Raw genomic sequence first — 24,340 nt, 5'->3', positions numbered from 1 at the left:
CTTGCTCAGACAAAATGAGAGAGCTGTCAAAATTCTGAAATTCTGACATTTGCTCCTCATTTGCAGTTGATACTGTCATGCCAGAATATTGGAGAAACGTGAAGTACAGATTAACATTTAGTTATTAAAAATAAGTGGTATATTTCTTTCTTGCCCTCAATTTTATTATGGTGTGTGAGAAACAAATTCGTTTATCATTTAGGGTTACTACAATATTTGAGAACCATTTGCTTATGGCTAGGCACAAAAAGGAAACTCTGCTGGTGCATATTATATGCTATGGGTAGTCCTTGGGTTAGGACCATTCATTCAGTCACTTTTAAAGTTGTAATGGTGCTGAACTACTGGTACTTAGACAGGTCCTTGTAGTTCTAGTCATCGCAGCATCCCCACAGTCAAGTAATGTCCCATAAACAAACTCAATTGGGAAGCCAATAGGAAATTGAAAGTTTTAGTTGCATGGGGTTCTCACCTATCAGTGGGAAGTAGAAGTGCTGGAACTGCAGTTGTTAATGATGCAGTCTCATGGTATTGTGTTTTACAATCCCCACATGCTAAATAACCATACTAAAAGAGATTGCAGTAGAATGGACAATGAACAAGAGTTTCACATCTATCATGAAATTTTTGCTTGGCTTCAATTATTTTTCTCCCCAGGTATTATCTTTGATGTCAACGCTAGGAATACTAATTAATTTGCTTATAGAAATAGAATTTCAATGGCACCTGTTCCATGGCAATTTTAATTAATTTAGTTGCAGTTAATAGTGATCAATGGGGAATCATTTTTTATTTTCCACTTTCTAACAGTATATTGTAATAACAATGATTCCTATGCATGTTTATTCTGAAGCCAAGTATCATGGCCCCACTGGAGCTCGAGTCTGAGAAGGAGAAGGAAAAGGAGAAGGAAAAGGAGAAGGAAAAGGAGAAGGAGGAGATCGAGCTGGGACCGTCGCAGACGCATGGTGCAGTCCCTATGGCTCAGGAGGAAGGAATATGAGAATGAGAATGAGGCAGTTCCAGGTTCATTGGGCCTCGGAAGAGTAGGCAAGGAGGAAGAGAAGACTCAAGCTGGTCAAGGAAGGGGTGGAGGAGATGGAAAGGGCAGGCAGTGGAGTAGAGGAATGGCGGCGCTCTGGAGATGAGCAAATACCTCCCGCATTCAATCCCAGAGTGTGAAGAGTGGAGAGAGCGCAGGATGACCCGACTACTCGGAGGAGGGGCTTTTGCCAGGAAAAAGTATTTGTTTTCGGATTGCACTCCCTTGGCTCTGACTCAGATTGTTTTGTTTTGAAGATAATCTTTGCCTTGTTTTGAGGACTGTTCTTGGCTTGCCCTAGCCCTGAAGATTCACCTTTCAGACCTGCCTTGCCTTGGACCCTGTTTGTTTTAAGAAGTGCTCTTGGCTTTTTAATTTGAACTGTGCCCTTGTTTGTGAACTGTGTTTGTCTGTTGTTTCACTGTGCCCCTTTGGAAAAACTGCCCTTTATCTTGAATCTTTGCCTTGCTCTGAGCCCTGCCCTTTCTGTCTGGCCTTTTGCTTTGAGGACTGGTTGGGTAATTTATGGGCTTTTGTTTGAGGAATGGAGGGTGGAGCCTGACCTGTCAGTGGAGGGTTAATTGTTTAACCCTTTCCATGAGAAATAAAAGACTCAGGAGGCCTGTCTAATCTTGCCCACCTGGGTCATAACATCAAGTCTTATTCAGTAGGACTTATTACTAGATGTGCTCCTGATGATTGTAGTTTTTTTTTTCTTTTCACTATGTAATAGAATAAATGCATTCTGAAAACAATAATCTGTAATAACTGGTTAAAACTTACATCCTGATTAGACATCTCCCAATACGGTCTTTCTCCATATGACATTACTTCCCACATGACAATTCCATAACTCCATGCATCACTTGCAGAAGAAAATTTCCTGTAGGCTATGGCTTCAGGAGCAGTCCATCTTATTGGTATTTTCCCACCCTGAAAATATATATTGAAAAATTCTCAGTATTTAAAACTAACAAAAAATACTCCCCACTGAATAATCCTACAAACATATTAAAATAAATGCAATTCATAACTGCTGACAGAAACATAAATATTCTGTTATACAATAATTCATGTATTAACATAATATTGCTTATATAATGTATGATAATTGAAAACTAAATGCCTTTTAGTTCTTTAAGGCACTAATATTATTAACCATATTCAGACTGAGTAGATGGCAAATTATTGTCTTCACTTCGATCATGAATTAAAGTGCCATCATTACTGTTTTCTTTGAAAGTTATATTCAAAGTTTGATGCAGAATAACTTCTTCTGAAATATAGTTTGTTCTTAAATACTATATATTCATCTAAAATGTATTGTGGCCCATCTGTACTTTGTAGTCATTATTTTCATAACACATTTGTCTTCTATGCACATTGGTTAAATTCAAGTCTAAACCATTTCTGCTTATAAATCATGTTTGCTAAATGAAGATTGCAAATGTTATTAACACAATATAATACACTAGCTTTCATGTAATTGGTTGTAAAATCTGCCAATGGTATATTACATTAGATAATTTGTTTAACAGTAATAGCAATAACATTTTTGTTATCTTAAATATTAATGTATTTATCAAAGAATAAGTTTTGAATCCAATCCAGATAGCTGTCAAAATGTCCTCTGGTCTATTAAGTTGTAATGTAATATATTTTCTGGTCACAATTCTGTTAGTAAATGAATGTTCTGTGATTTTCTCTTTCAATTCATTTTAAAAATGTTTTTGAATTTATTCCATTAATGTTCACAATTCTTCCAGTGCAGCAGAACAAAAAAAGAGGCTAGTCGTATGATCTCACAAGAACATTGGCACAGTTTAAATATCTATGATAGATAGAAGAGTGCAGAGAGTAAATGGTGCAGAGAAGAGCAAGATGATTAGGAGACTGGAGACTAAAATATATGAAGAACGACTGCAGGAACTGGGTATGTCTAGTTTAATAGAAGGAAAGACTAGGAGAGATATGATAGCAGTGTTCCAATATCTCAGGGGTTGCCACAAAGAAGAGGGAGTCAAACTATTCTCCAAGGCACCTGCGGGTAGAACAAGAAGTAATGGGTGGAAACTAATCAAGTCTCCAGTCCCCTAATCATCTTGTTGCTCTTCTCTGCACTCTTTCCAGAGTCTCCACATCTTTTCTACATCATGACGACCAAAACTGAATTCAGTATTTCAAGTGTGGCCTTACCAAGGCATTATAAAGTGGTATTAACACTTCACATGATCTTGATTCTATCCCTCTATTTATGCAGCATAGAACTGTGTTGGCTATTTTGGCAGCTGCTGCACACTGCTGGCTCATGTTAAATGGTTGTCCACTAGAACTCCAAGATCCCTTTCACAGTTACTACTATTGAGCAAGGTACCATCTATACTGTACCTGTGCATTTCGTTTTTTCTTGCCTAAATGTAGAACCTTACTCTTTTCACCATTGAATTTCATTTTAATAGATAGTGCTCAATGTTCAAGTTTGTCAAGATCCTTCTGTATCTTAAGCCTATCTTCTGGAGTGTTGGCTATTCCTGCCAGCTTGGTGTCATCTGCAAATTTGATGAGTTCCCCCATTTATTCCCTCATCTAATCATTGAGGAAGATATTGAAGAGTACTGGGCCTAAAACAGAGCCTTGGGTACTCCACTGCAAACTTCCCTCCATGTAGATGCAGTTCCATTGAGGACTACACATTGATGGAACTGCATCTACATGGAGGGAAATATGCAGTGGAATACCCCAAGGCTCTGTTTTAGGCCCAGTACTCTTCAACATCTTCATCAATGATTTGGATGAGGGAATAATTTTGAAATAAATAAAGTTTGAGACATACATTCTTCCCCCATTGCCAGTTATGTTACTCCACGTGTAGTTTTCTAACCTAGTTTTGAGGGTAAGCTTAAACTAATTCAAAATCCTAACAAGCAATTTACTTTGCTTTCTTTTATTGCATTTCTCTAAATTGTTATCTGGTTTTATTAAATACTAAATGATATTCTTGTAGCGTAAACAACAGAAATGAAAATTACAAACATTCATTTAGAGAATTCCATAAAGATACATCTATATATGGTACAACCAAGCACTGTAGTGTAGGATAATCGCCTATTATACTCATAATGGCTAAATTTTATTTTTTGTATTTCCTAGATGATGGTTCTTTTGTAAACCCATAAGATGAACAGGAATGGAAAATTTCATTACTCAATTACTTTTCTAAAGTATATTTTTATGCAAAAAACCCTGATACTCTTTTTTATTACATACATATGCTAAGTAAAAACATGAATGAATAATAATCTATTCATGATAATAGAAGGATGTATTTCCTTCTGCACAGTTAAAATAATATTTATAGTGTTTGATGAAACTAGTAAAACAACTTCACCCCTTCTGTGCTTCTCTTTCTGATAATATTGCTATAAATAAAATTATATTAAATTTGGTTGTTACAGGTTCTCTATCATCAAATAAATATGCCTTTTTACTAATACAAAACTTATATATCAGGTCATCCAAAAGGTCACTTTCCCCAATAAGCAGATTATCTAAAGCAAAGCATTTTTTCTCATCTTCAACCATGTTGCAGCAGAACATAATTTCTTAAATTTATAATGAGTTTGGGGAAATGCAAATGTTAGTTTTTCTGTATAACATAGTAATAATTATACTAGAATACCTATAGCACTAGAAACCATGTTTTCATCTGCTGTTTCCTAGGTTTTTTCTTGATTTTTCACCTAGAAAGATAATGAGGCTGCTGCTGATTCAATTCACAATGAATTCAGGCATCACTCCAACCAGTGGTGCGTTCCGGATTCCGTTTCAACTGGTGTGCATGTGTCGTACTGTTCGCCGACACCTCAGTGAGCCTCCGTGATGCTCCAGCTGCTCAGTGAACATTGCGCAGGTGCTGTACACACTGTGCAGGTGCGCGGAAGCACCGAAGACTTTAAAGACAGGTAAGGAACAAGGGTGGGTGGGTGGGCCCTCCGGAGCACCGTACCGGCATGGTACTCGGTACTCTGGGCAGGTTCTGGTACTGGGGCGTACCGCCTGCAACCCACCACTGACTCCAACCCAAAATGTGATATTTGGGGTTGGGTTCACATGTACAAATGAGCAAATTTAGAACTCAAAGTCTAGCAGTTATTTATTCAACAACTACTACAAAAGCAGACTATGTATTGTTGTGAGCATAAACTCCATTGTTCAATTGGATCATATATGTAAATGAAAATTTTGAGATATATTTACAGGTCTTATGAGTTGGAAACTGAACATATTATCCCTAAGGATAAGTGTAGAAATAAGCCACATAAAAATGGAACACTGTGCAGCAAACTATAGGATTTTGTTTAGGAAAGAAGGTAAAAGACATTATAACAAATAATAACAACTTAAAGCATGGAATGGAAGGAAGAAGTTCACAAACATAAGATTAACGAGTGACATGGGGTTGGATAAAAGCCATTCACACCTTGAACGGAAGCTTTCAAGTTCTTAATCTCTAAAAAAAGCAATATTCTTATAACTATTTTGTTATAATGTTGCATATTAAAACATTTGCTAACAACTACAGAATCTTTATTCTTATATATTTAAGTATATGATACTGCCTCCTATTTAAGCGTTTTGGGTGTCATCTGTCCACTTAGGAAAAGACTACAATTTCTAATGCTTTGTGCAATGTTTGCCCAATGTAGTAGGAAAAGAAAGAGTTAATGAGATTGTATCTTTGAATCAGGTGTGTGTACATCTGAAGATTTACCATGTCTTTTGCTAGTTGCATATGACTTGTTAACCAGAGCCTGAGCTTTGATATGATATTCAAGCCAAGGAAAGTGCTATTTTAGTTTGGGAAACCAGAAGAAGAATAAGAGTCAGTTTGGTGTAGCGATTAAAGCACTGGATAGAACTGGAAAAACTGTGAATTTAGTTATGCTGTTTGTATGATCATAAGTTGTCATTCCTCCCAGCCGTAGGAAGGAAGCACGGCAAATCTTGCTAAGACAACTGCATAGAGTTGCTTAGAGGCATTTACCAAAACTGACTTTAAGGCATGTGGAAAGAAGAAAGAAGAAAGAAAGAAAGAAAGAAAGAAAGAAAGAAAGCGGAAGGGAAACTTATAAATTATTCTCTTTTTTGCCTTATCTTCTCTTGAGAATTTACAAATCAACAAAACGCCCAGACTTATAATTGCTTTGAAAGTTTAGAAATGCAGGTTAGAATAGTGTATGCAGTTCTGCTCACCATGGATACAAAGAGCAGAGAGAGAGAGAGAGAAGCGAGAGGAGGGAGGGAGGGAGGGAGGAAGGGGAGGGAGAGGGAGAACGGTTGAGACCCTCGGAAAGTATGCAGAGAGAAGCAACAAAGATGATAAAAAGTCTAAATTGTATGACAAATGGTTGAGGGACCTAGTTATGACTAGCCTATCAACAAGAAGGATCAGAGGGAATGTTATAACTGTTTTCCAGTACTTGACAGGCTGTCACAAAGAAGAGACACCAGAATGTAGAACAAGAAGTGATGGGTAGAAGCTTTTTTTTTTTAATCAACCTAGAAATAAGGAGAATTTTTCTGACAGCAAGAGCAATTAAACAGTAGAATAGCTTGCCTCCTGTGGTTGTGGGTGCTCCATCGTTGGAGGTTTTCAGAAATAGATTGGACAACCATTTGACCAAGATGGTGTAAGGTATCCTGCCTTGAGCAGGAGGTTGGACTAAAAAACCTCCAAGGTCCATTCCAGCCCTATGATTCTAAGAACATTTGTCTATTGTGAAAATAATCAACTTCATTAGAGCCCCTGCTCTTAATCAATGTCTTTTCAAGAGGTTCCCCCCCCCCAAATATGGTATATGAAGTTATTCTTACTATATAGAATTTTGTTGGCTTTCCAGAGGACAACTCTTGAAGTATTTGACTGAAATTTTGGGTAGAAGTTTCACTTTTAAAAAGAAAAACTTCACTTTTTTTGAGAGAAAAGGAAAGCCTATTCTTACATAACAAAAGGAGTTCATTTATGACTTGTTTTCTTGGCACATATTTTCACCATATGAATGAGATAAATTGTTTACGTCCCTGGGGTCACATTATGGTTATTGCTGAAAAACTACCAGCTCTTTTAGCCAAGTTATCAGTCTGCAAAAGGAAATTGAAAGATGATAAATTGCAAACTTTTCAGTGTTAGTAGAGGTGCTTCTACAAGATAGATTCCGAGTGACAACACTTTTTTTTCAGGCAGAAATCTGCAAACACTTTTGAAGTCTAATGCCGGTTATATCTGGGTTTCAAAAGCTCATCTGTTGTAAAAAACAAACAAACAAACAAAAAGACCACCTATAGAAAATTATCTACTAGTCATACAAATTTTTGTAGCTCAGATATAGTGCCTAGGAAAGGCGAGAAAAGATCATGTACAAGTCTCTTCTTGTTCTTCTATCCGATGCTTTACATTATCTTAATTACAATTAATATTCCATGTCTAACATGGACAGAAATAAGATGAACACCTGAATCTCTTTAATAAGTCTAAATACATAGCAATTGTTTGGTGCAAAAGGAAACAAATTTAGGGTTAAAATTCAAAGTTGTTAGGCTATTGTTGAGATTTGTAATAGTTTTTATTTCCCTTTTTGGAATTATTTATGTAGATTAAGGGATGAAGATCAATTATTTAGAAAATAAGTGATACAATATTTTTATAAACAAATTCATGCTCACATTCTTTTGGAACTCCAAACTTCTGGATAATCTTATATGCAAATTGAAAATGGACAAGAAGCTGATAATCATCAGTATCTCTTCTTTTGATCTGAGAAGCACAGCATCTGCTATGTTAGTCAGGCTACACTGTATATAATGCTAACATCTGTTCATTTATAAAAGTGATGTTATTCATACTAACCAGATTTTTCTCAAGAGGAACCTAGTTTGACTAGTCTGAAATAGGTTTTTTTGCCGGGGGGGGGGGAGTTGCCTACTTAGTTGCTACCTAATGAATTAGAGATAAGAAATCTATATAATAATACATTTCTGAGTAGTTTCTTAGAATGACGGCCCCTTGAGTCTTAAATAAGGTGACCAGATTTTCATATTGGTAAAGAGGGACACCTTTGACCGGGGGGGGGGGGGGGCTTGATTAAAATTTTATACGGAGCAACAAAATTTTTCATACCACGCAAAAATAGTGTTGTAATTTTTATTTTATTTTAACATAATACAATTTACAAATATAAATTGTAACTGTTGCCAAACATCAAAATTTTGATCACGTGACCATGAGGATGCTGCAACGGTTGCTAAGTGTGAAAATGGTCGCTAAGTGTGAAAAATGGTAATCAGTCACTTTTTTCAATGCCATTGTAACTTTGGTCACTATACCACCTTTCTTGCCACAGTTCTTAAGTGAATAACTGCAGCTGATAAGTTAGTAACATAAGTGAATCTGGTTTCCCCATTTGACTTTGTCAAAAGGTGATTATATGACCCCAGGACACTGAAACCATCATAAATATGAATCTGTTGCCAAACATCAAAATTTTGATCGCGTGACCATGAGGATGCTGCAACGGTTGCTAAGTGTGAAAATGATTGCTAAGTGTGAAAAATGGTCATCAGTCACATTTTTCAATGCCATTTTAACTTTGGTCACTAAGCCCATTATACCACCTTTATTGCCACAGTTCTTAAGTGAATAACTGCAGCTGATATTTTGTATTTTGGATAGAATCTTTTTTTAAATAGTCTAAGATAATTTAAAAAAAGAATCCACACAGAATAAATTGAAGTAAAACATTTCAAAGTATTGTGCATAGAATTTTTAAAAATGGTTTCACTTCAATTTATTTTGGATAGAATCTTTTTTTAAATAGTCTAAGACAATTTAAAAAAAATCCACATAGAATAAAACTATTATAAAAATCCTATGCACAATAAATAAAATATTATTTTAAAATACATAAAAAAATAAAAAAAAAACCCAGCTCACTTCCAGCAGGCACAAGTGAGCACTCCAAGTCAATCCAGAATGATGTAGATGTTAATACAAAGAACTGAGCATATTAAATGGTGAAATTAGTCAGGAAATATTTTTCAAAGAAACTTTGCCACCATTTTTTCCACACGCCGACCTCCAACCTCCGTGCCTCTCCCTTCCGAAAAATCCAGGAAGGAACACTCGTTACCTCTCTAGCCAAGTAAATCCATTGGGCTTTCAACATGAAGCCAGAAAATTAAAACGCCCCGGGACTCGGGACAAATTGTTATAAATCATGACTGTCCCGCTGAAATCGGGACATCTGGTCACCTTAGTCTTAAAGCTTGGAGGCCTTAAGATTATCTAAAAAAAGCATTTCTTTTTACAGGAGTCTGTCCTTTCTTTATGCTAATAATTTAATTATTCATCTATATCCCTTTGTCTTCATAGGTTGGCTGGTATCTGAAAAAAGCACTGTAAATCCTTTCCATTAATCTTTTGTTGATAAACTATCACTTTTATTTTAAGTTCTATAAACTTTTTTAAGTTGCTGCTAAGGAATAGCTTTAACTGCCATTTTAACTATCTGTTCTGTTTTTAAAAAAATAATTATTTCATTGCAACATGCTCTTAGAATAAGTTATGTTATTTTTCAGAATCTTCCGCTTAGCAGGAATGTTATAAATATGGTAAATCGATATACCACTAAAATGTTATTTCCATTTAGTTATTTGTAACCTTAAATTGGATGAAACTGTGGATCATACTGCAACAATTTTTGAATATATTTCAAAAGAGCTAAATTACAGGGACCTATGACTCCCAGAGATTGAAATTTGGAAAATATGTGGCTGCTTCAGTGCTGTCATGTGATCATCTCTTGCTCCCAATGCTTTTTTGCTTGCCTGTGGTTATTGTGTTTTTCTGTTTAGGTAAAGAAATATCTTTGAAATGTTCGCCCAAAGTGTTATGGTTTATCTAATAACAGGATACAATTCAGGAGCTCAACAGATTCATTTAAAGTTTTATGCTTCTCCAGTAGCATTAAGAACACAATTACAGAAAGCAATTATACTTTCAGTAGTATAGTTCCCATGCATAGTAACAGAACTTTTCTGCAGCTAGGAATAGTATGTCAGGGGCCATGGCAATAATTGTTTTTCTGCAAATTTATCTAACTATTGTTCAACTATCCTTGTTGATTGTTTTTCAGACACACACACACTGCTAGGGCTGGACCAACTTATGTAAATTTAGGATCCAATGGCCAGGAGATGCCTAATTCAGTACAACAAATGTCTTTAAATCTTCAGCAATTCTATTCCTCTCATACCTTTCCCTCCAAATTCTATCTAAAAGATAAAGTAGTCTATCCATATTTTTCCAAAGTTAATTTAAAGAGAGAGGCCATGTAATTGCTTAGTAAGGAAGGGAGAGAAAAAAGAGATTGAGAAAGAAGGAGGAGGGGTTGATCCAAGAGGAAGAAATTAAGGGATGGAGTACCCAATAGTATATGTGGACCTTGAGAGTCATTACATTCAGTGATTGCAAGCATAAACATGATTGAAATGCATACCTTAGTCAATAACCCAGGTAATGAATCTTAAATGGGGTCATTGTAAACAACCTCTGCATAGCAAAAGAAAAGAAATCAAATACAACTTTGCAATCTTGCACTTCTGAATATCTCTTATGTCATAAATCATTCAAGCTTTAAACTGGATGTAATATTTCTGGGAATTTACTGAAGCTGAAGATAGTCTTGACAGATTAGAATAGCCAGAAATACAGACATAGACTTACAGTCAACAGAGTTTTAAAGAGCTATGAATTGCACTTATCTTCTTGATATTTTTAAATTACTTTATGTAGCTAGGATTAATATTTATGCCATGTTCTTTGCCAAGGGCTATCAAAATGAGAAAAAAATAAAGCAATACATACAATCTACCTGTATGAAGTATGTTGAAATTATAAAACCATACACAATATAAAATTAAAAACTTGTCACTTGACAGTTTTTTTCCTTAAAAAATCTGCAAAGAATGAGCCCATTTTGATTCTAGAAGGACTTTATTCTCCATCTGTTAATTAATGGTCTTTTCTCATCAATGGGACCCTTCAAAAGATCTCTATTGCAGTTTTACTTGCTCACAAGACAAGCATTTTCTTAGAGTAAACCAGGGGTGGGATTCAGCTGGTTCGGACTGGATGTTAACTTTAATATGGTTTGCCAAACTAGTAGTTACAAGGACCGGCTGACCCTGTTCACCCTTGCCGCCCCTTCCAGTAGTCTCTACGCGGCCTGTTCATCATGCCAGGTAAGTGCCCACACTGAAGCTCTGGGAGGGCGAAAAATTCAGAAGTATCTGAAGTCTGAAAATGGGACTGTTTCTGGTCTCTGGAGGGCCTCCGGAGCCTGGGGGAGGCCGTTTTCACCCTCCCAGAGGCTTGAGAAAAATCTCCAGAGCCTTGGGAGGGTGAAAATGCCCCCTGCACTATGGTGCAGAAAGCTGACTAGGCCATTTCCCCATAGCCATGCCTAACCAGCAACCGTATAGAGAACTGGTTGCTAACATTTTTCAATCCCACCTCTGGAGCAAACCTAATCAGAGTTAATCCTAAACTTTAGGGGTTTCACCTTTAGATGAACTCAGAAAATAAATGCTAACTACTGTTAATTTTTCAGTATTCATATCATTTTTACTCAGCAAATTAGTTAAGACCTAGTCCTGAATTATATTCTATAAAATTTCTGGATGTTGTTTCATGGAGCTGCAATATAAACATGATGTAAATAGGGCATGGATGACTGGTATCACATCAGTGGTGGTTGCTAACCGGTTTACTACCCGTTAGCTTGTGCTTGCATGCATGCGTATATGCACAACTCTTCTGCGCATGTGCAAAAGCATCAGGGAGGGTGGGTGGAACCTCCTGCTGCCGCCACTACTGATTCGGCTGAACCAGGCCGAACCGGGAGCAACTCAACTCTGTGTCACATGTGCAAATCTAGAAAAGCTACAATGATTTAATAATTGTGTAATCTACTACTTTTATTCATTTGCATCCCTCTTATTTTAATTTTAAGATGTACCTAATATTCATACAATGTAAATCAGAATGTCTAAAACAGACAAAGCAGGTTTATGTTTTAATCTTTCGTCTAAATAGTTCCATGATTACATAAACTGTACAGAGAACAGTGAAATACTTTCATTTCATCACAAGAACAAAAGCATTTGTGACATAGCTATATTTAAATCTTGTTTTAATAAATTGTCACCAATTATCAAAAAGAAAAAAAATACAAAACACTTTAGAGTGCCAAATTAATTTCTCCAATTAAAGCCCTTGGCATTTTTAATCTTCAGGGTCTTTATAAAACTTTTACTAATTATTCTGTACAGATTCTGGATATCTTCATTCATTTGTTGTTAAAATATGCATAGATCTCTCTCCAGTTTTAATTCAATTTTTCCTTAGAATGAAATGTTGGTTGTTTGTCTGTCCAGCTAACTAGCTATCATCTGTCTAGCTAATTGCACAACAGTATCTGTACATGTATTTTCATACATTGATTATTTGGCTCCAGAATTTGTTTCCTGAAGAAGGTATAAAAGGACAATTTTATGGTAGTATCATAAAATAGATGGATTCTAGATTGTAACCTTCTGGTTTAAATTTCTATTTAAAGGAATTAGTGTACAAAATTACAATATGAATAGACTTATGTTTAATGTTTAGACTAATGGTTTGTCTACTCCAGTCTTGTATATGGTAACTTGCATAGACTCAGTGACCTGTGGTGAGGTTTATGGCCGGTAGGCAAGTGAGCAAAAGTCTGCCAGCACACGGCGCCATGGCTTTAAAGTCCCAGCACCGTGCCCGCCATAGAGTGGGATGCATACCGCTCTATGGCAGGCACGGCGGCATGGCTTTAAAGTCCCGGCGCCGTGCCCTCCATAGAATGGGACGTGTCCTGCTCTATGGCCGCGCGGCAGCAGGGCTTTAAAAAATAAAAATAAAGTGCCAGCCCATGCGCCAGCAGGTGGGTAAAACACATACACACACACACACACGGACACATACACAAATTATTTATACTAATACAAATTACAATTACTTACAAATTACAATAATTTTGAATTCCTCCCTCCGACCCACATACCTTTTCCAGCTGTTTCACAGATGATTTCAACTCTCCTGTTGTCTGCCATGATGAAAATGTAAAAATGTAAAAGAAAAAGGCAAGAGCTGCTGGTCAGGCTGGGTTAGCTGCTGCCAGAGTCTCCAATGGATGCCTCTGCTTAACTGTTTAAAAAAAGCCTCTTAAAAATGCCCTCTGCAGGAGGAGGTGAGAGAATCACGTGCCTCCTCTACATAAGGAATTTTTCGCCTTTTAGCCCTTGCTTAACTTTGCTCAAGTGATCATAAAGATAGACTAAAGGAGGCACGTGGTTCTCTCATCTCCTCCTGCAGAGGGCACTTTTTTAGAGGCTTTTTTAAACAGTTAAGCACTAAGCAGAGTCATCCACTGTGACTCTGGCAGCAACTACCTCAGCCTTTTCCCTTTTATTTTTCTTTTCTTTTCATGATGACAGTGGTGAGGCCCTGCCTCCCCTGCCTCCCCTCACTGCACGCCTGCATAGACTGTCAGGGTTTTGAAAAAAGGTCTTGCCAGTGCTGAAATCACAAGACTGAATCAACTGCATGCAGTAAGTTTATATATGTGAATGGTGTATTTTCTATATATGCATATGTATTCATGTATACACACAAACAACACATACAAATAGTGAAGATAGAAGCGGAGAAAGAAACAGAAATAATAGAAGCTTCCTCTTTAGAGAAGAACTGAATGTAGTACTGTTTTGAATTGATTCAATCTGTATTTAGGAGAAAATTGGAAACCTGCTGGCATCTGTTTCCATGCTATTTTGGATTATCAATAAGAGAGCAATCTTCTGTCATTATTTCATTCAGGTATTCCAAAGCTCCTTGGCCCCGACTGATTCAACAGGTCATCATAACAGAAGAAGCGCAAGACCGAGTTGTAATTTCCTTGTGTGTAATGGATTGCTCTACTCATATGGACAAGTGAACCGATGCAGATCACCTGAGATTTAGACAGTGAATCTATTTCTGATTCCAATCAAAGCTGCACAGGGTTGATGGATTGATATGCAATAGGCACAGCCAAGCCTCCTTACAATCTAACTTAAAGGTTATTATTCCTTTGGATGATACTTTATTTATTGTTATTTATATATGAAAAAATGCATATATGAAATTTCTAATATCACTGTTTGTATGTCCATAACTTGTTGAACTCCGTAGCCATATATGGGCAGATTTCAAATATTTATGTGACGACATAAATAGGAAAGGTACATGACATGCATGCAAGTTTCATGCTAGCTTAATCATGCTTGGAAAATCCAAAAGGATTTCTATTTATATGTGCTACAAAAAGAAGTGTGTTGGATATATAGAGACATCTACATTTTTTTTACTCCGTTAGTTCTAAAATGACTAAAGCAGGACTGTCAAATCGAGGGTCGGATGTGTCACGCGCCGGCCACACCCACGCCTAGTTTAGCGAAGGGAAAAAAGTCCCAGTATGTCACATGACATCACCATGACAACATGAGTTTGATAGCCCTGGACTAAAGGAAGAGACTATATACTTGTGCTTTTGCTAATTTTTAAAATGTTTTCAGTCCATAACTAATCTTCCCACTAACCTTCCAAATGTGTATTTTACCAGTATTACTGACAAGCCTGTTGCTGGTCTAGTCTTAATGCTCATGGCAGGTGCTCATATAACACACCCTTAAATCCCTAACAATTTTTCAGTGTTCCTGATATCCCCCTCTCTCAATTTTCAACCTCTTCTCCTGCCTTCTATAAATCTTATTATTAAATTATTTATCCCTTTCCATTTCTCAGAAGCTCAGAGCAACACTGCAAAACTGTGGCCCTCATCCCATACTTCCTCCCTTGACCTTTTAGGAAGCCTTTCTCAGTTATATATTTAATTACTATTTTATTTCTTTATAAAACTTAACATTCTGCAAAATTTTGAATTTGTCCCCATGAGTTTCTGGGTACTCAGACTTATCAAAACATTGCCTACATTTACACCGTGATTGGCATGTTCATTTTAGCCAGCTCTATCTGACTGACACTGTTACATTAGGAAAGTGTTATAGCATTTTATAGTGTCTGCACTAAAAGTGAAGCATAATTGGAACTAGAGCTAAAAGACTTAAATGCAAGAATGCATTACCAACTGTGTTTTTTTTAGTGGAAAATTGGTAATAAAATGCAATAGAAAAATTATTTTCAACCCATCTTTCGTTTCTTTCTGCTGCCTGGAAATTCACCTGCTGCGTACTATTGCTTTCCAAATTTCTTCCATGAGTGCATTCATAACCTTAAAAAATGAAAAAATTGCCTTTTTATTTCATAAACTGTGGGCACAAGTGTTGAATGAAGCCTTCCTGCCTCACTAGAAACTCATCTGTTTGCTACCATGCATTGTTCAATAGTTAAGCTTTCAGCTGCATTTATTTTTACTCCATCAAATTTGCTTCTCTATTGAATGGTCACGGTTTCAGAGTTATATTATAATTCTAAAAAGTAGGAGTAATTTCAGTTCTTTTCTACTTATATAGCACAGTAATGTTCCTGCAATGTTGGGTAATAATAAATACAAAAAAGTAACAGAACTGGTAATAATTTATGAGAACACTTTCTTAGTAATACTAAAATAAATTCAGGAAACCAAATGAAGGTATGTGTTGACATTCTGATAATAATTCCGTGGAAACAAACCCATAATATCTTTCAGAAGTGGAAATAATATGTTAGAAACATTCCTCCAGCCAACCTGTTCTCACAATTAAGAAATCTTTTCAATGCTTGGCATATAATCAGCATAGCAATCATGATCACAATGCCTTAAGGCAATTCTTGGGTTTATACCAATCATTTTCTATAGCTTAGTTTCTTTTTATAAAAATTACAGAGCTATAACAGAGTCATTTGCATTGCATAGGTGAAAGGCAAAGCTTATTCTTTTAAGCAGTATAAAATAATACTAATAATTATATGTAATAATTGTCTTAAAATGGCAGAGAAAAATTGGCTTCAGCAAAAAGAATTGTTACTAAAAATGCCACTTGAAAGCAGCTTGAGATTTCTGCTCATCCTAAGCCCAAAACCAGATGTGACACAGAGCTGTACTTATTTTCAAATTTCAGAAAACTGTAGCTTTGAATGGGGCCAGGAACCAGAATTTTTATTCCAACATTTTGTCCATGTTAAATAATCTCTTATCACAAGTTTTTCTCTCTCTGAAAAGATGAAGATAGAGCTGTTATTTGTCTAAAACAGTTATTAAATAAAAAGTGCATCTTATATGTTCTGTAGAAACAGCATAGCTTCAGTAATTACTGAATAGTTTCAGTAATTGAAAAGACCAGGAAGGAAGGAGGATAAGAAAATAATTTCTCTCATGCTTCCGAAACTTAGGAAATTAGACTATATTAACATTATGTTGTACTGTAATTCATAGCATGTAAAACCTTAACACCCCCCCCCCCCAGTTTTTCCACATTATGATAGATTTACAATTCAAGTTCCCTGTGGTCACAGTACTCATGGTCTTTCAGGCCAACTTTATCTTGAGAAGGATGTAAGCCAGGTAGAAGAATAAGAGCAGCAGGTTCTCCAATTATTTAATCAAGATACATTATATGAAATGATTGGGGAAACTATGATGACTCTGAAAGGCCAAAATCAACATAATAACAGTGAGTTGTAAGTTTCATAACATAAAACTGATGCTTAATGTAAAGGAAACATAAAGCGATTCTTAGGTTCAAACTGCAAAGAAGCAAAAATTAGAAGCAGCAGCAATAGCAGAAAAAATTTAAAAAATTTAGTACATAACTGTGGAGAAATTTCAAAGATATATGGAATATCACGTAAGTGCTGGAAATGTAATCAATGATAAGATACCTTTTATCATCTTGGTGGACATGTAAGGTTGCCAAGAAATATTGGAATCAGGTATGTTGTAATGATTAAAAATGGATGTAAAATTGAAACCAGAAGCTTTTCTTTTAGGTATTATGAATAAGCAAATTGAAAGAAAACGTGGATTTTATTTCTATGTATGACAACAGCGACAAGGACTTTTATATGCACAGAGGTGGAAAGACACACAATTTCCCAAAACTGAAGAGTTGATCGTGAAATTAATGAAACTGGCATATATGTCAGAAGTGACTACTTTGATGAGACACAAAAGTCTATCTAGTTTGTTTTTTCTTGGAGACCATTTTTCAATTTCTTGCTTGACAAAGATAAAAATTAAGTTTTGATTTTATGATTTGTTGACTAAATATATTATAATCACAATAAAATAGAAGTTTATAGAAACATAGAAAATTGTATAATTTTCATTCTTACTATGAGACATTATATTTTTGCTTATGTTTAAATGTAGAATGAGGTAATTTTGTTATATAATTTTAATGTTGATTGTCTAATTTGTATATTTTTATAAGTTTTTAGAGTAAGGGGTTACTTTGTATTCGTATCTATACTAGAGAAAGTTGGAAGTCAATTTTTTTTTCGTCACTTTTTAACATTTCCTTTTTGGTCCCCTTCCCAATTTTCCCTTGTCTGTTATGTTGTATTTTATCTCTCTTGGAAACTTAATAAAATTGATTAAAAATAGCAAAAAATCAGGTGGTAAGGAGAACAGCTGCTTCCTGTTCATGAGTCATAAACAAAGGAGATGCAGTATGTTCTGAGAAGGAACAAGACATTCTATAGTACTTAGGCTTTAAATAAATGGAAGTTCTGATTGACGGCACAATAGAAAGGCTATTAACAATAAATCCAACTTGTTATCTTTATTGTGAATGTCTCCTTCTTCCATTTGTAAGTGTATATGGCATCTTGGTCTTCATGAATTTAGCATTTTTCTCTCTAGATTCTGTTGCTAAAATCTGTTTTACTATTTTATGAAATATTTTCAGGCCTGTTTTCTATTCAGAAAGCTTTGAATATGAAGTGCGCTTTGAGTTATTTTGGTGAAAGATGTATTGATTAGAATAAATCCCATTATTTATCCAAAGCTGGCTATGTGTGTATATAACTGATAGCACAGACCAAGGAATTAAATAAAATTAGAGTTATTGTTGCATAGGCTTTATTAACATTTTTAAAAGGTGATATTAGCATTTTAGATGGCATCCATGTCTTGTTTTGAAGTTTAGGAAAGCATATTTTTCCCTTGATGTGCAAAAACTAGTCCTTTCAGAAGTCTCAACCAAACAATAGGCTGGTCTCTGAAGTCCTTGAGTGTTGCAATGTGTTAAAGAAACAACCTCAGGTAGGAAAAGGAGAAGCAACATGTTTTAAGGATTTCTGCCTTTTTTATGTATTGTATTTTTGTTGCTTCCAGATACATCACATATATCAAATGAACGCATTATCTCTCCATGTTTCTGCATCTTTATAAAGAACCACCTCCCTTTAATAAAATAAGTTTGGTTTGCCTGATTTGTATTGTCAGGGAGTGAAAAATACACTTGGGCAAAAGTATTGAGTGTTTGTTTGTGAAATTCAAAGACCAGCCTTAAGTTTTATGGGCAACATTGAGAGCTGGGCAAAGAAGGCATATGATGGACCCAATCACAGAAGCGGCAAAGGGTACTTTGCAAGTGCCAGAATCTATGCTATAAATGGGACAAACAGTATTAATCCTTGGATTAATGTGCAGACTCTGAAAGATTCAATTTAACCACTAACAGTTATGTATTTTATTGCCAATATATACTTCTGAAATAGTAGATCAATACACATCTATTTTGCAATGCATCCATAATTGCTTGTTTCCTTAAATAGAAGCATAGAATATGAAGAGAGCAGCAGTTTAAAAATTGCTCTGCCTTTTCTCTGACCATGCAATTCTATATTCACAGTGAGAGACACATACACCACCCAGATGCTACAGCTCTTATGCACAAACAGCTGTTTTGGGGAAGAGGGAGGTATGGTATGCTGCTTTGTCTAGCATCATCACACTATTTAAATGAAAGGTTTGTTATATATTATTTATTGAAAGGCATATTAATCAACATGAATGAGAAAGCATTATCATTCTGAAATGCTAGGCTAGTTACTACCCATTGGAATTTTTTTAGCCCCCCCCTCCAAAATCAGGAATGATGAAAGTCTTTCTTTCTCAATGTAGTGTCCTTTAGTTGTTGTAACTATACTTTCTAGAAGTCCCAACTAGTTGATATTATTTTCTGGATTTTAGATAATATCACCCTAAATAATGCATAAACGCATATGATAGGCAAGATGCATTTCATGGGATCATTTAAAAAAAGATGTCTAGAATTGCCATATATAATCATAGTAGCTCTCATAAACTTTTTTGTTTTTCATTGCAAGAGAATATAATATGTTAAGTTTTTAATCCCTCGAATAAGAATGGAATAGAACTGGAAGGGACCTTGGTGGTCTTCTAGTCTAGCCCCCTGCTCAAGCAGGAGACTCTATACCATTTAAGACAAGTGACTGAAATTATATTGAAGTGTACAATCATGAGGACATTTATGTTTTTAAAAAAGATGTAATTAATGAATTAACAATTGATTTCAAATATTTATTTAAAGTAGCAATTAGAAAATTCTCTAAATACTTTATAAGAAGGTATCTTCCTTGATCCATAGCTTTTAATAGTACCCATTTAGCAAAATCTTTAAAAAGCTTTACATGCACCATGTACATTTTTAATTTAATAATTTATGATAAATACAAATAAGCTTCCATTTTCTCTATTAAGTCATTTAGTTTTGGCATCCGTATTATATAATACAGCATTTTATACTTTTAAAAAAAGCCATCAACTTTACAAAAACCTTCTCATTTGCATTCAGTATAGTGATGGCAATACATTCTTAATCTGATAACACATACATCCATAAATTGATATTTATCAGACTAAGAATGTATTTCCATCACTAACTGAAAGCAAATGAGAAGGTTTTTGTAATGCTATTTCTAAGCTACCTAATAGCTCAGCGGTTAAAGACTCTGAGCTTGTCAGCTGAAAGCTGACGGTCCAGGTTCGAGATCTGAGCACTGCATTATGGGGTGAGCTTCTGTTACTGGCCCCAACTCCTGCCTACCCAGCAGTTAGAAAACATGCAAATGTGAATAGATAAATAGTTACCACTTGGTGGGACGGTAACAGCATCCTGTGTGCCTCAGTGTATAGTCATGCTGGCCACATGACCACAGAAATATCTTTGGATAATGGACTCCCTCAGCTAAGATACAGAGATGGAGATCCATCTTGTAGAACTGGACATGACTGGATAGGGGAAACCTTTAAACTAACTAATAGTTGTGCACTCTGGATTGTTTACACAAAGTTTGCAAGTTTAATAGTTTGCAAGTTTAATAACATTTATATGCTGCCCAATCCCGTAGGACTCCGGGCGGCTTACAGTACAGAAAAAGTCAAAAATAAAATACAGGGAAAGAAAAGATAGATTGAAAAACAGCACACCATATACTCCATTCTAAGTGGGGCTGGACCGTATTTTGGGTCAACAGCCCCAGGCCTGCCGGAACAGCCAGGTTTTAGTGGCTTTCCGGAAGGCCGAGAGAGTGGGAAGGTCCGGATCTCTGCGGGTAGATCATTCCACAGGGCGGGGGCAGCTACAGAGAAAGACCTCCCCGAATAGTCGCCAACTGGTATTGCCCGGTCGACGGTACCCGAAGGAGGCCCAGCCTGTGAGATCTTATGGGTCGTTGGGAGATATGTGGCAGAGGCGGTCCCGCAGATATCCAGGTCCCAAGCCATGTAGGGCTTTAAAGGTAACAACCAGCACCAGCAAGTTACAAATGAGAAATACAAAAATACAAGCACTTGGACTTTTCTGTTGACTGAAAATGGGTAGTATGAAATTGAAGATTTAGAAATGTTTGCATTTAATTAATTAAACATATTTCTATGCTGCAATCAAAATAGATTCTCAGCAGCTTGCTTTTCTTTATCACTTTCCCTTTTCTAATTAAAAAAATCTCACACAAACTGTTATCAAGCTAGTTGAAATATGGTAATATGGAAGAAAATTGGAAATACCTAAAATTCTTTCCTCTTCTACCATTTATCTTTTGTGTTTTTTTGGATTGACATTTCCTGTACTTGGAAAGAAGTAGCTTGTGAATAACTGGATAACCTTGCTATATTCATAATGCTGAGTTCTGAGTAGGAAATCTATCAGTATGATGGTCCTTGGGGTATTTTTCAAAAGCTTGAAGCATGTATGCATACATACCAGAGGTGGGTTGCTCCTGGTTCGGCCTGGATCGGCTGGATCAGCTGAACCGGTAGTAGTGGCAGCGGGAGGCTCTCCCCACCCGCCTGGATGCTTCTACATATACGCAGAAGTCTTGCACATGTGCATGAGTGCGCGCGGGAGCACACTTGAACTGGTAGTAAACAAAATGGCAACCCACCGCTGATATATTCCCACCGCTGATACATTCAAACACAAATAAACATACACAATTCAGATTTTCCAGTTTTTAGTATTGTCACTAGTTGCAAGAGTATTGTCTGCAAGAGCAGAAAACATGTCTAAACAATGAAAGACCATAGATCAGAAGAGAAAACTTGGTAGATTCATAGTTTGCCAAATATAAATAATACCCAAAAAAGTGGGCAACATTGCTACCCTGTTTTCAAGTGATCTGTGATTTTAAAAAAAAAATCTGTGAATTTAGAAGCGAATTGCGAAGCCACTCATACAGTTCTATTGAAGAGTACCATCAGGATGAAATAATGTCACCAAGTGGTTTTGATAAATAACTGAGCTATGAGACCATTTGGCTATACAATCTATATATTATTGTACAATGTATACAATAAGAAGCAATACTGAACTGAAATTTATAGTACATTTTCAGGAGAATTCTGAATTGCCTGATGGGAAACTTATTATCATAAAGCATGGAGTAATTATAATGCATCCACAATATCCTCAAGATCAGAGAAGAGTAATAAATTAAGTTTCTTACCTGCCATGACAGAAAGCTATGTTTGATACAGAGATATCATATGTTTAAATTAAACCAGGACATGCTTTGCTGATTATCATACTGAGATCAATTAGTCAGATTAGTTTCTGGTGACTAATTGAGCAAACTAGTATTCTTTCAACATCAATATTTTAGCTTTTTGTGAAATTTATGTTCCCTGATTGTATCTGTGTAGGTTATTTAAAAATTCAAATTTGCACGAAACGAATACCTTTATTTAATCAATAAATAAAGTATTGGACTAATTTGCAATAAAGGTGTTCATTAAATTTATCTTTCCACAAGAAGAGCAAATATTTGTGTCTGCTAATCCCAAATTGATTAAAAATACCTATGTTTTTCTGGAAAAAAGTGCAATTCCAGTTCAGCCACTGTGGGGCAGTCAAAGGCAACAAATAATATTTATGTAGTAATAACTTGACAATACAAAACTTTACTGACAAATATTAAACTCAAAGCATTTAGTTTTCTGCTAAAACTAATCTTAATTTTATTTTAATTTGATAACAAAAAGGCGTGTCTGTGGGCAGATTTGCCTGACTGAGGCAATCGAAAAAATAAATAGCCACAGTTAAAATCCATTGTTTCCGATTCTGTATTGGACTATAGCCATAATTTTAGTCACCCTTAGGCTAGATTCAGAATAAATCACTTAACACCTAAGCACGTTGAAATCCAAAGAATGAAATGAGACAGCTGTAACTTTTCAGGATGATTTAGTGGACTCTAGCTGTGACAAACAGCCTGGATCCAGCTCACTGTGTCTCCAGCTTAGCTCTATTTCATTATGTAAAAAAATCAGTGTAGACTAACACATGCATCTTTAGCATGAATTACAACCATACATTATTTATCAGTACTAATTAATAAAATCTTATTTTAATGGATTACTGGAAGAATCAAATAATTTGTACAGGCATCTTGAAGGTGACACAATGGAAAATAATATATGTAATTGTTTATTATCCAGCTACCTGCATCCTGTTAGCCTAATGAAAAATACGAAAAGAAGATTAATATGTTCTTATTTTTTAAAAATGTAAGATAGGCTTTCAGGGCGACATCTATGCTACTTTTATACTACTATTATCATTTGGTTATACTAATTTTAATTTGATACATTGATTCCCTTGGAGTAATACATAAACTTTTACAGCTGCTCTTATTGTAGATTTCAGTCAGATGAAAATGTTCCTTGCTAATATTTTGGATAAAAATATGGTGGATTATGCAAAATGTTCTTAAAAAAGGATAAAGTTTACCCCTCAGTTATTTTTGTTAAGTATAATTACTGATTGTACAGTTATAGAGACTAACTTGATTTTGCATTTAATAACTGCAGCAAGACTGTTGGTGGCGTAATACTGGAAGAAGGAAGATTTGCCTACTATTAAACAATGGACATTAAAAGTAACAAACTTAGCAGAGATGGCTAAAATATCAGCATATCTCAAGGACCATTCCAATGAGAGATATAAATTGGAGTGGAGAAGATGGATTGACTATACTCAAAATAAATATGGAACTAAGAAATTCCAGATAGCTTATGACGGAGGCAACAAGGAATGACATAATCTGTTTAGAGTTAGCCTACCAAAGAGGAGTTAAAGCTCAAATGATAGAGGATTAATTTTTACTTTTAAGTTTACTTTAGATTATTTTGTTAAAGATTTATACCCTGTATTGGTTCTGGGAAGTCGGGGTGGGGGGAAGGTTGGGAGGGGTGGGGTTTGGGTGGGGAGGGGAGGGGAAGGGAAGTAAACATTTGTAAAAGGTTTTTTTTTAAAAATTTCAATTAAAAAAAAGAAATGTTCCTTGCTACTAAGAATGAACTGATAAACAGTCAATACATAAATTCTTTTAGGCAGGGTCCGTCTAAGTAATGGTGCTTTTTGCTAAGTGATAATAAACATTAGGTTAAAACCAATGGTGGAATTAAAACTAGGGAGAGTTGGCACTTGAAAGTGCTCCAAGTGAAGCATGATATCTGCTTCAGATTCATGTAGGATTTATTAGCTTTCCAGGCAGGACCAGGAGCATGTGATGGCAGTCTGCTTCATCTTGTGGATTATTATTCTCTGAGATGAATTGGCTTTCTTACCCTGACATTATTTAAACTACTAGAATATGGAGTTTGCAAAATCTAGCCTTGTATTATCCTATTTACCCAGTAAGAT

At 35.6% G+C, this 24,340-nt stretch overlaps 1 protein-coding gene across 1 annotated transcript in view; it reads right to left on the bottom strand.

Moving 5' to 3' along the window:
- EPHA6 (EPH receptor A6) overlaps positions 1-24,340 on the bottom strand; it is a 375,283-nt gene that overhangs the window by 3,853 nt on the left and 347,090 nt on the right. The window contains exon 14 of the mRNA XM_032219659.1: positions 1,826-1,975. Within this exon, the coding sequence (XP_032075550.1) occupies positions 1,826-1,975 (150 nt within the window). The remainder of the gene's footprint in view (positions 1-1,825; positions 1,976-24,340) is intronic.

This window comes from Thamnophis elegans, chromosome 6, assembly GCF_009769535.1.
Source record: "Thamnophis elegans isolate rThaEle1 chromosome 6, rThaEle1.pri, whole genome shotgun sequence".
In the NCBI taxonomy this organism is placed as follows: Eukaryota; Metazoa; Chordata; class Lepidosauria; order Squamata; family Colubridae; genus Thamnophis; species Thamnophis elegans.
This window is presented reverse-complemented; position numbering and strand designations above follow the sequence as displayed.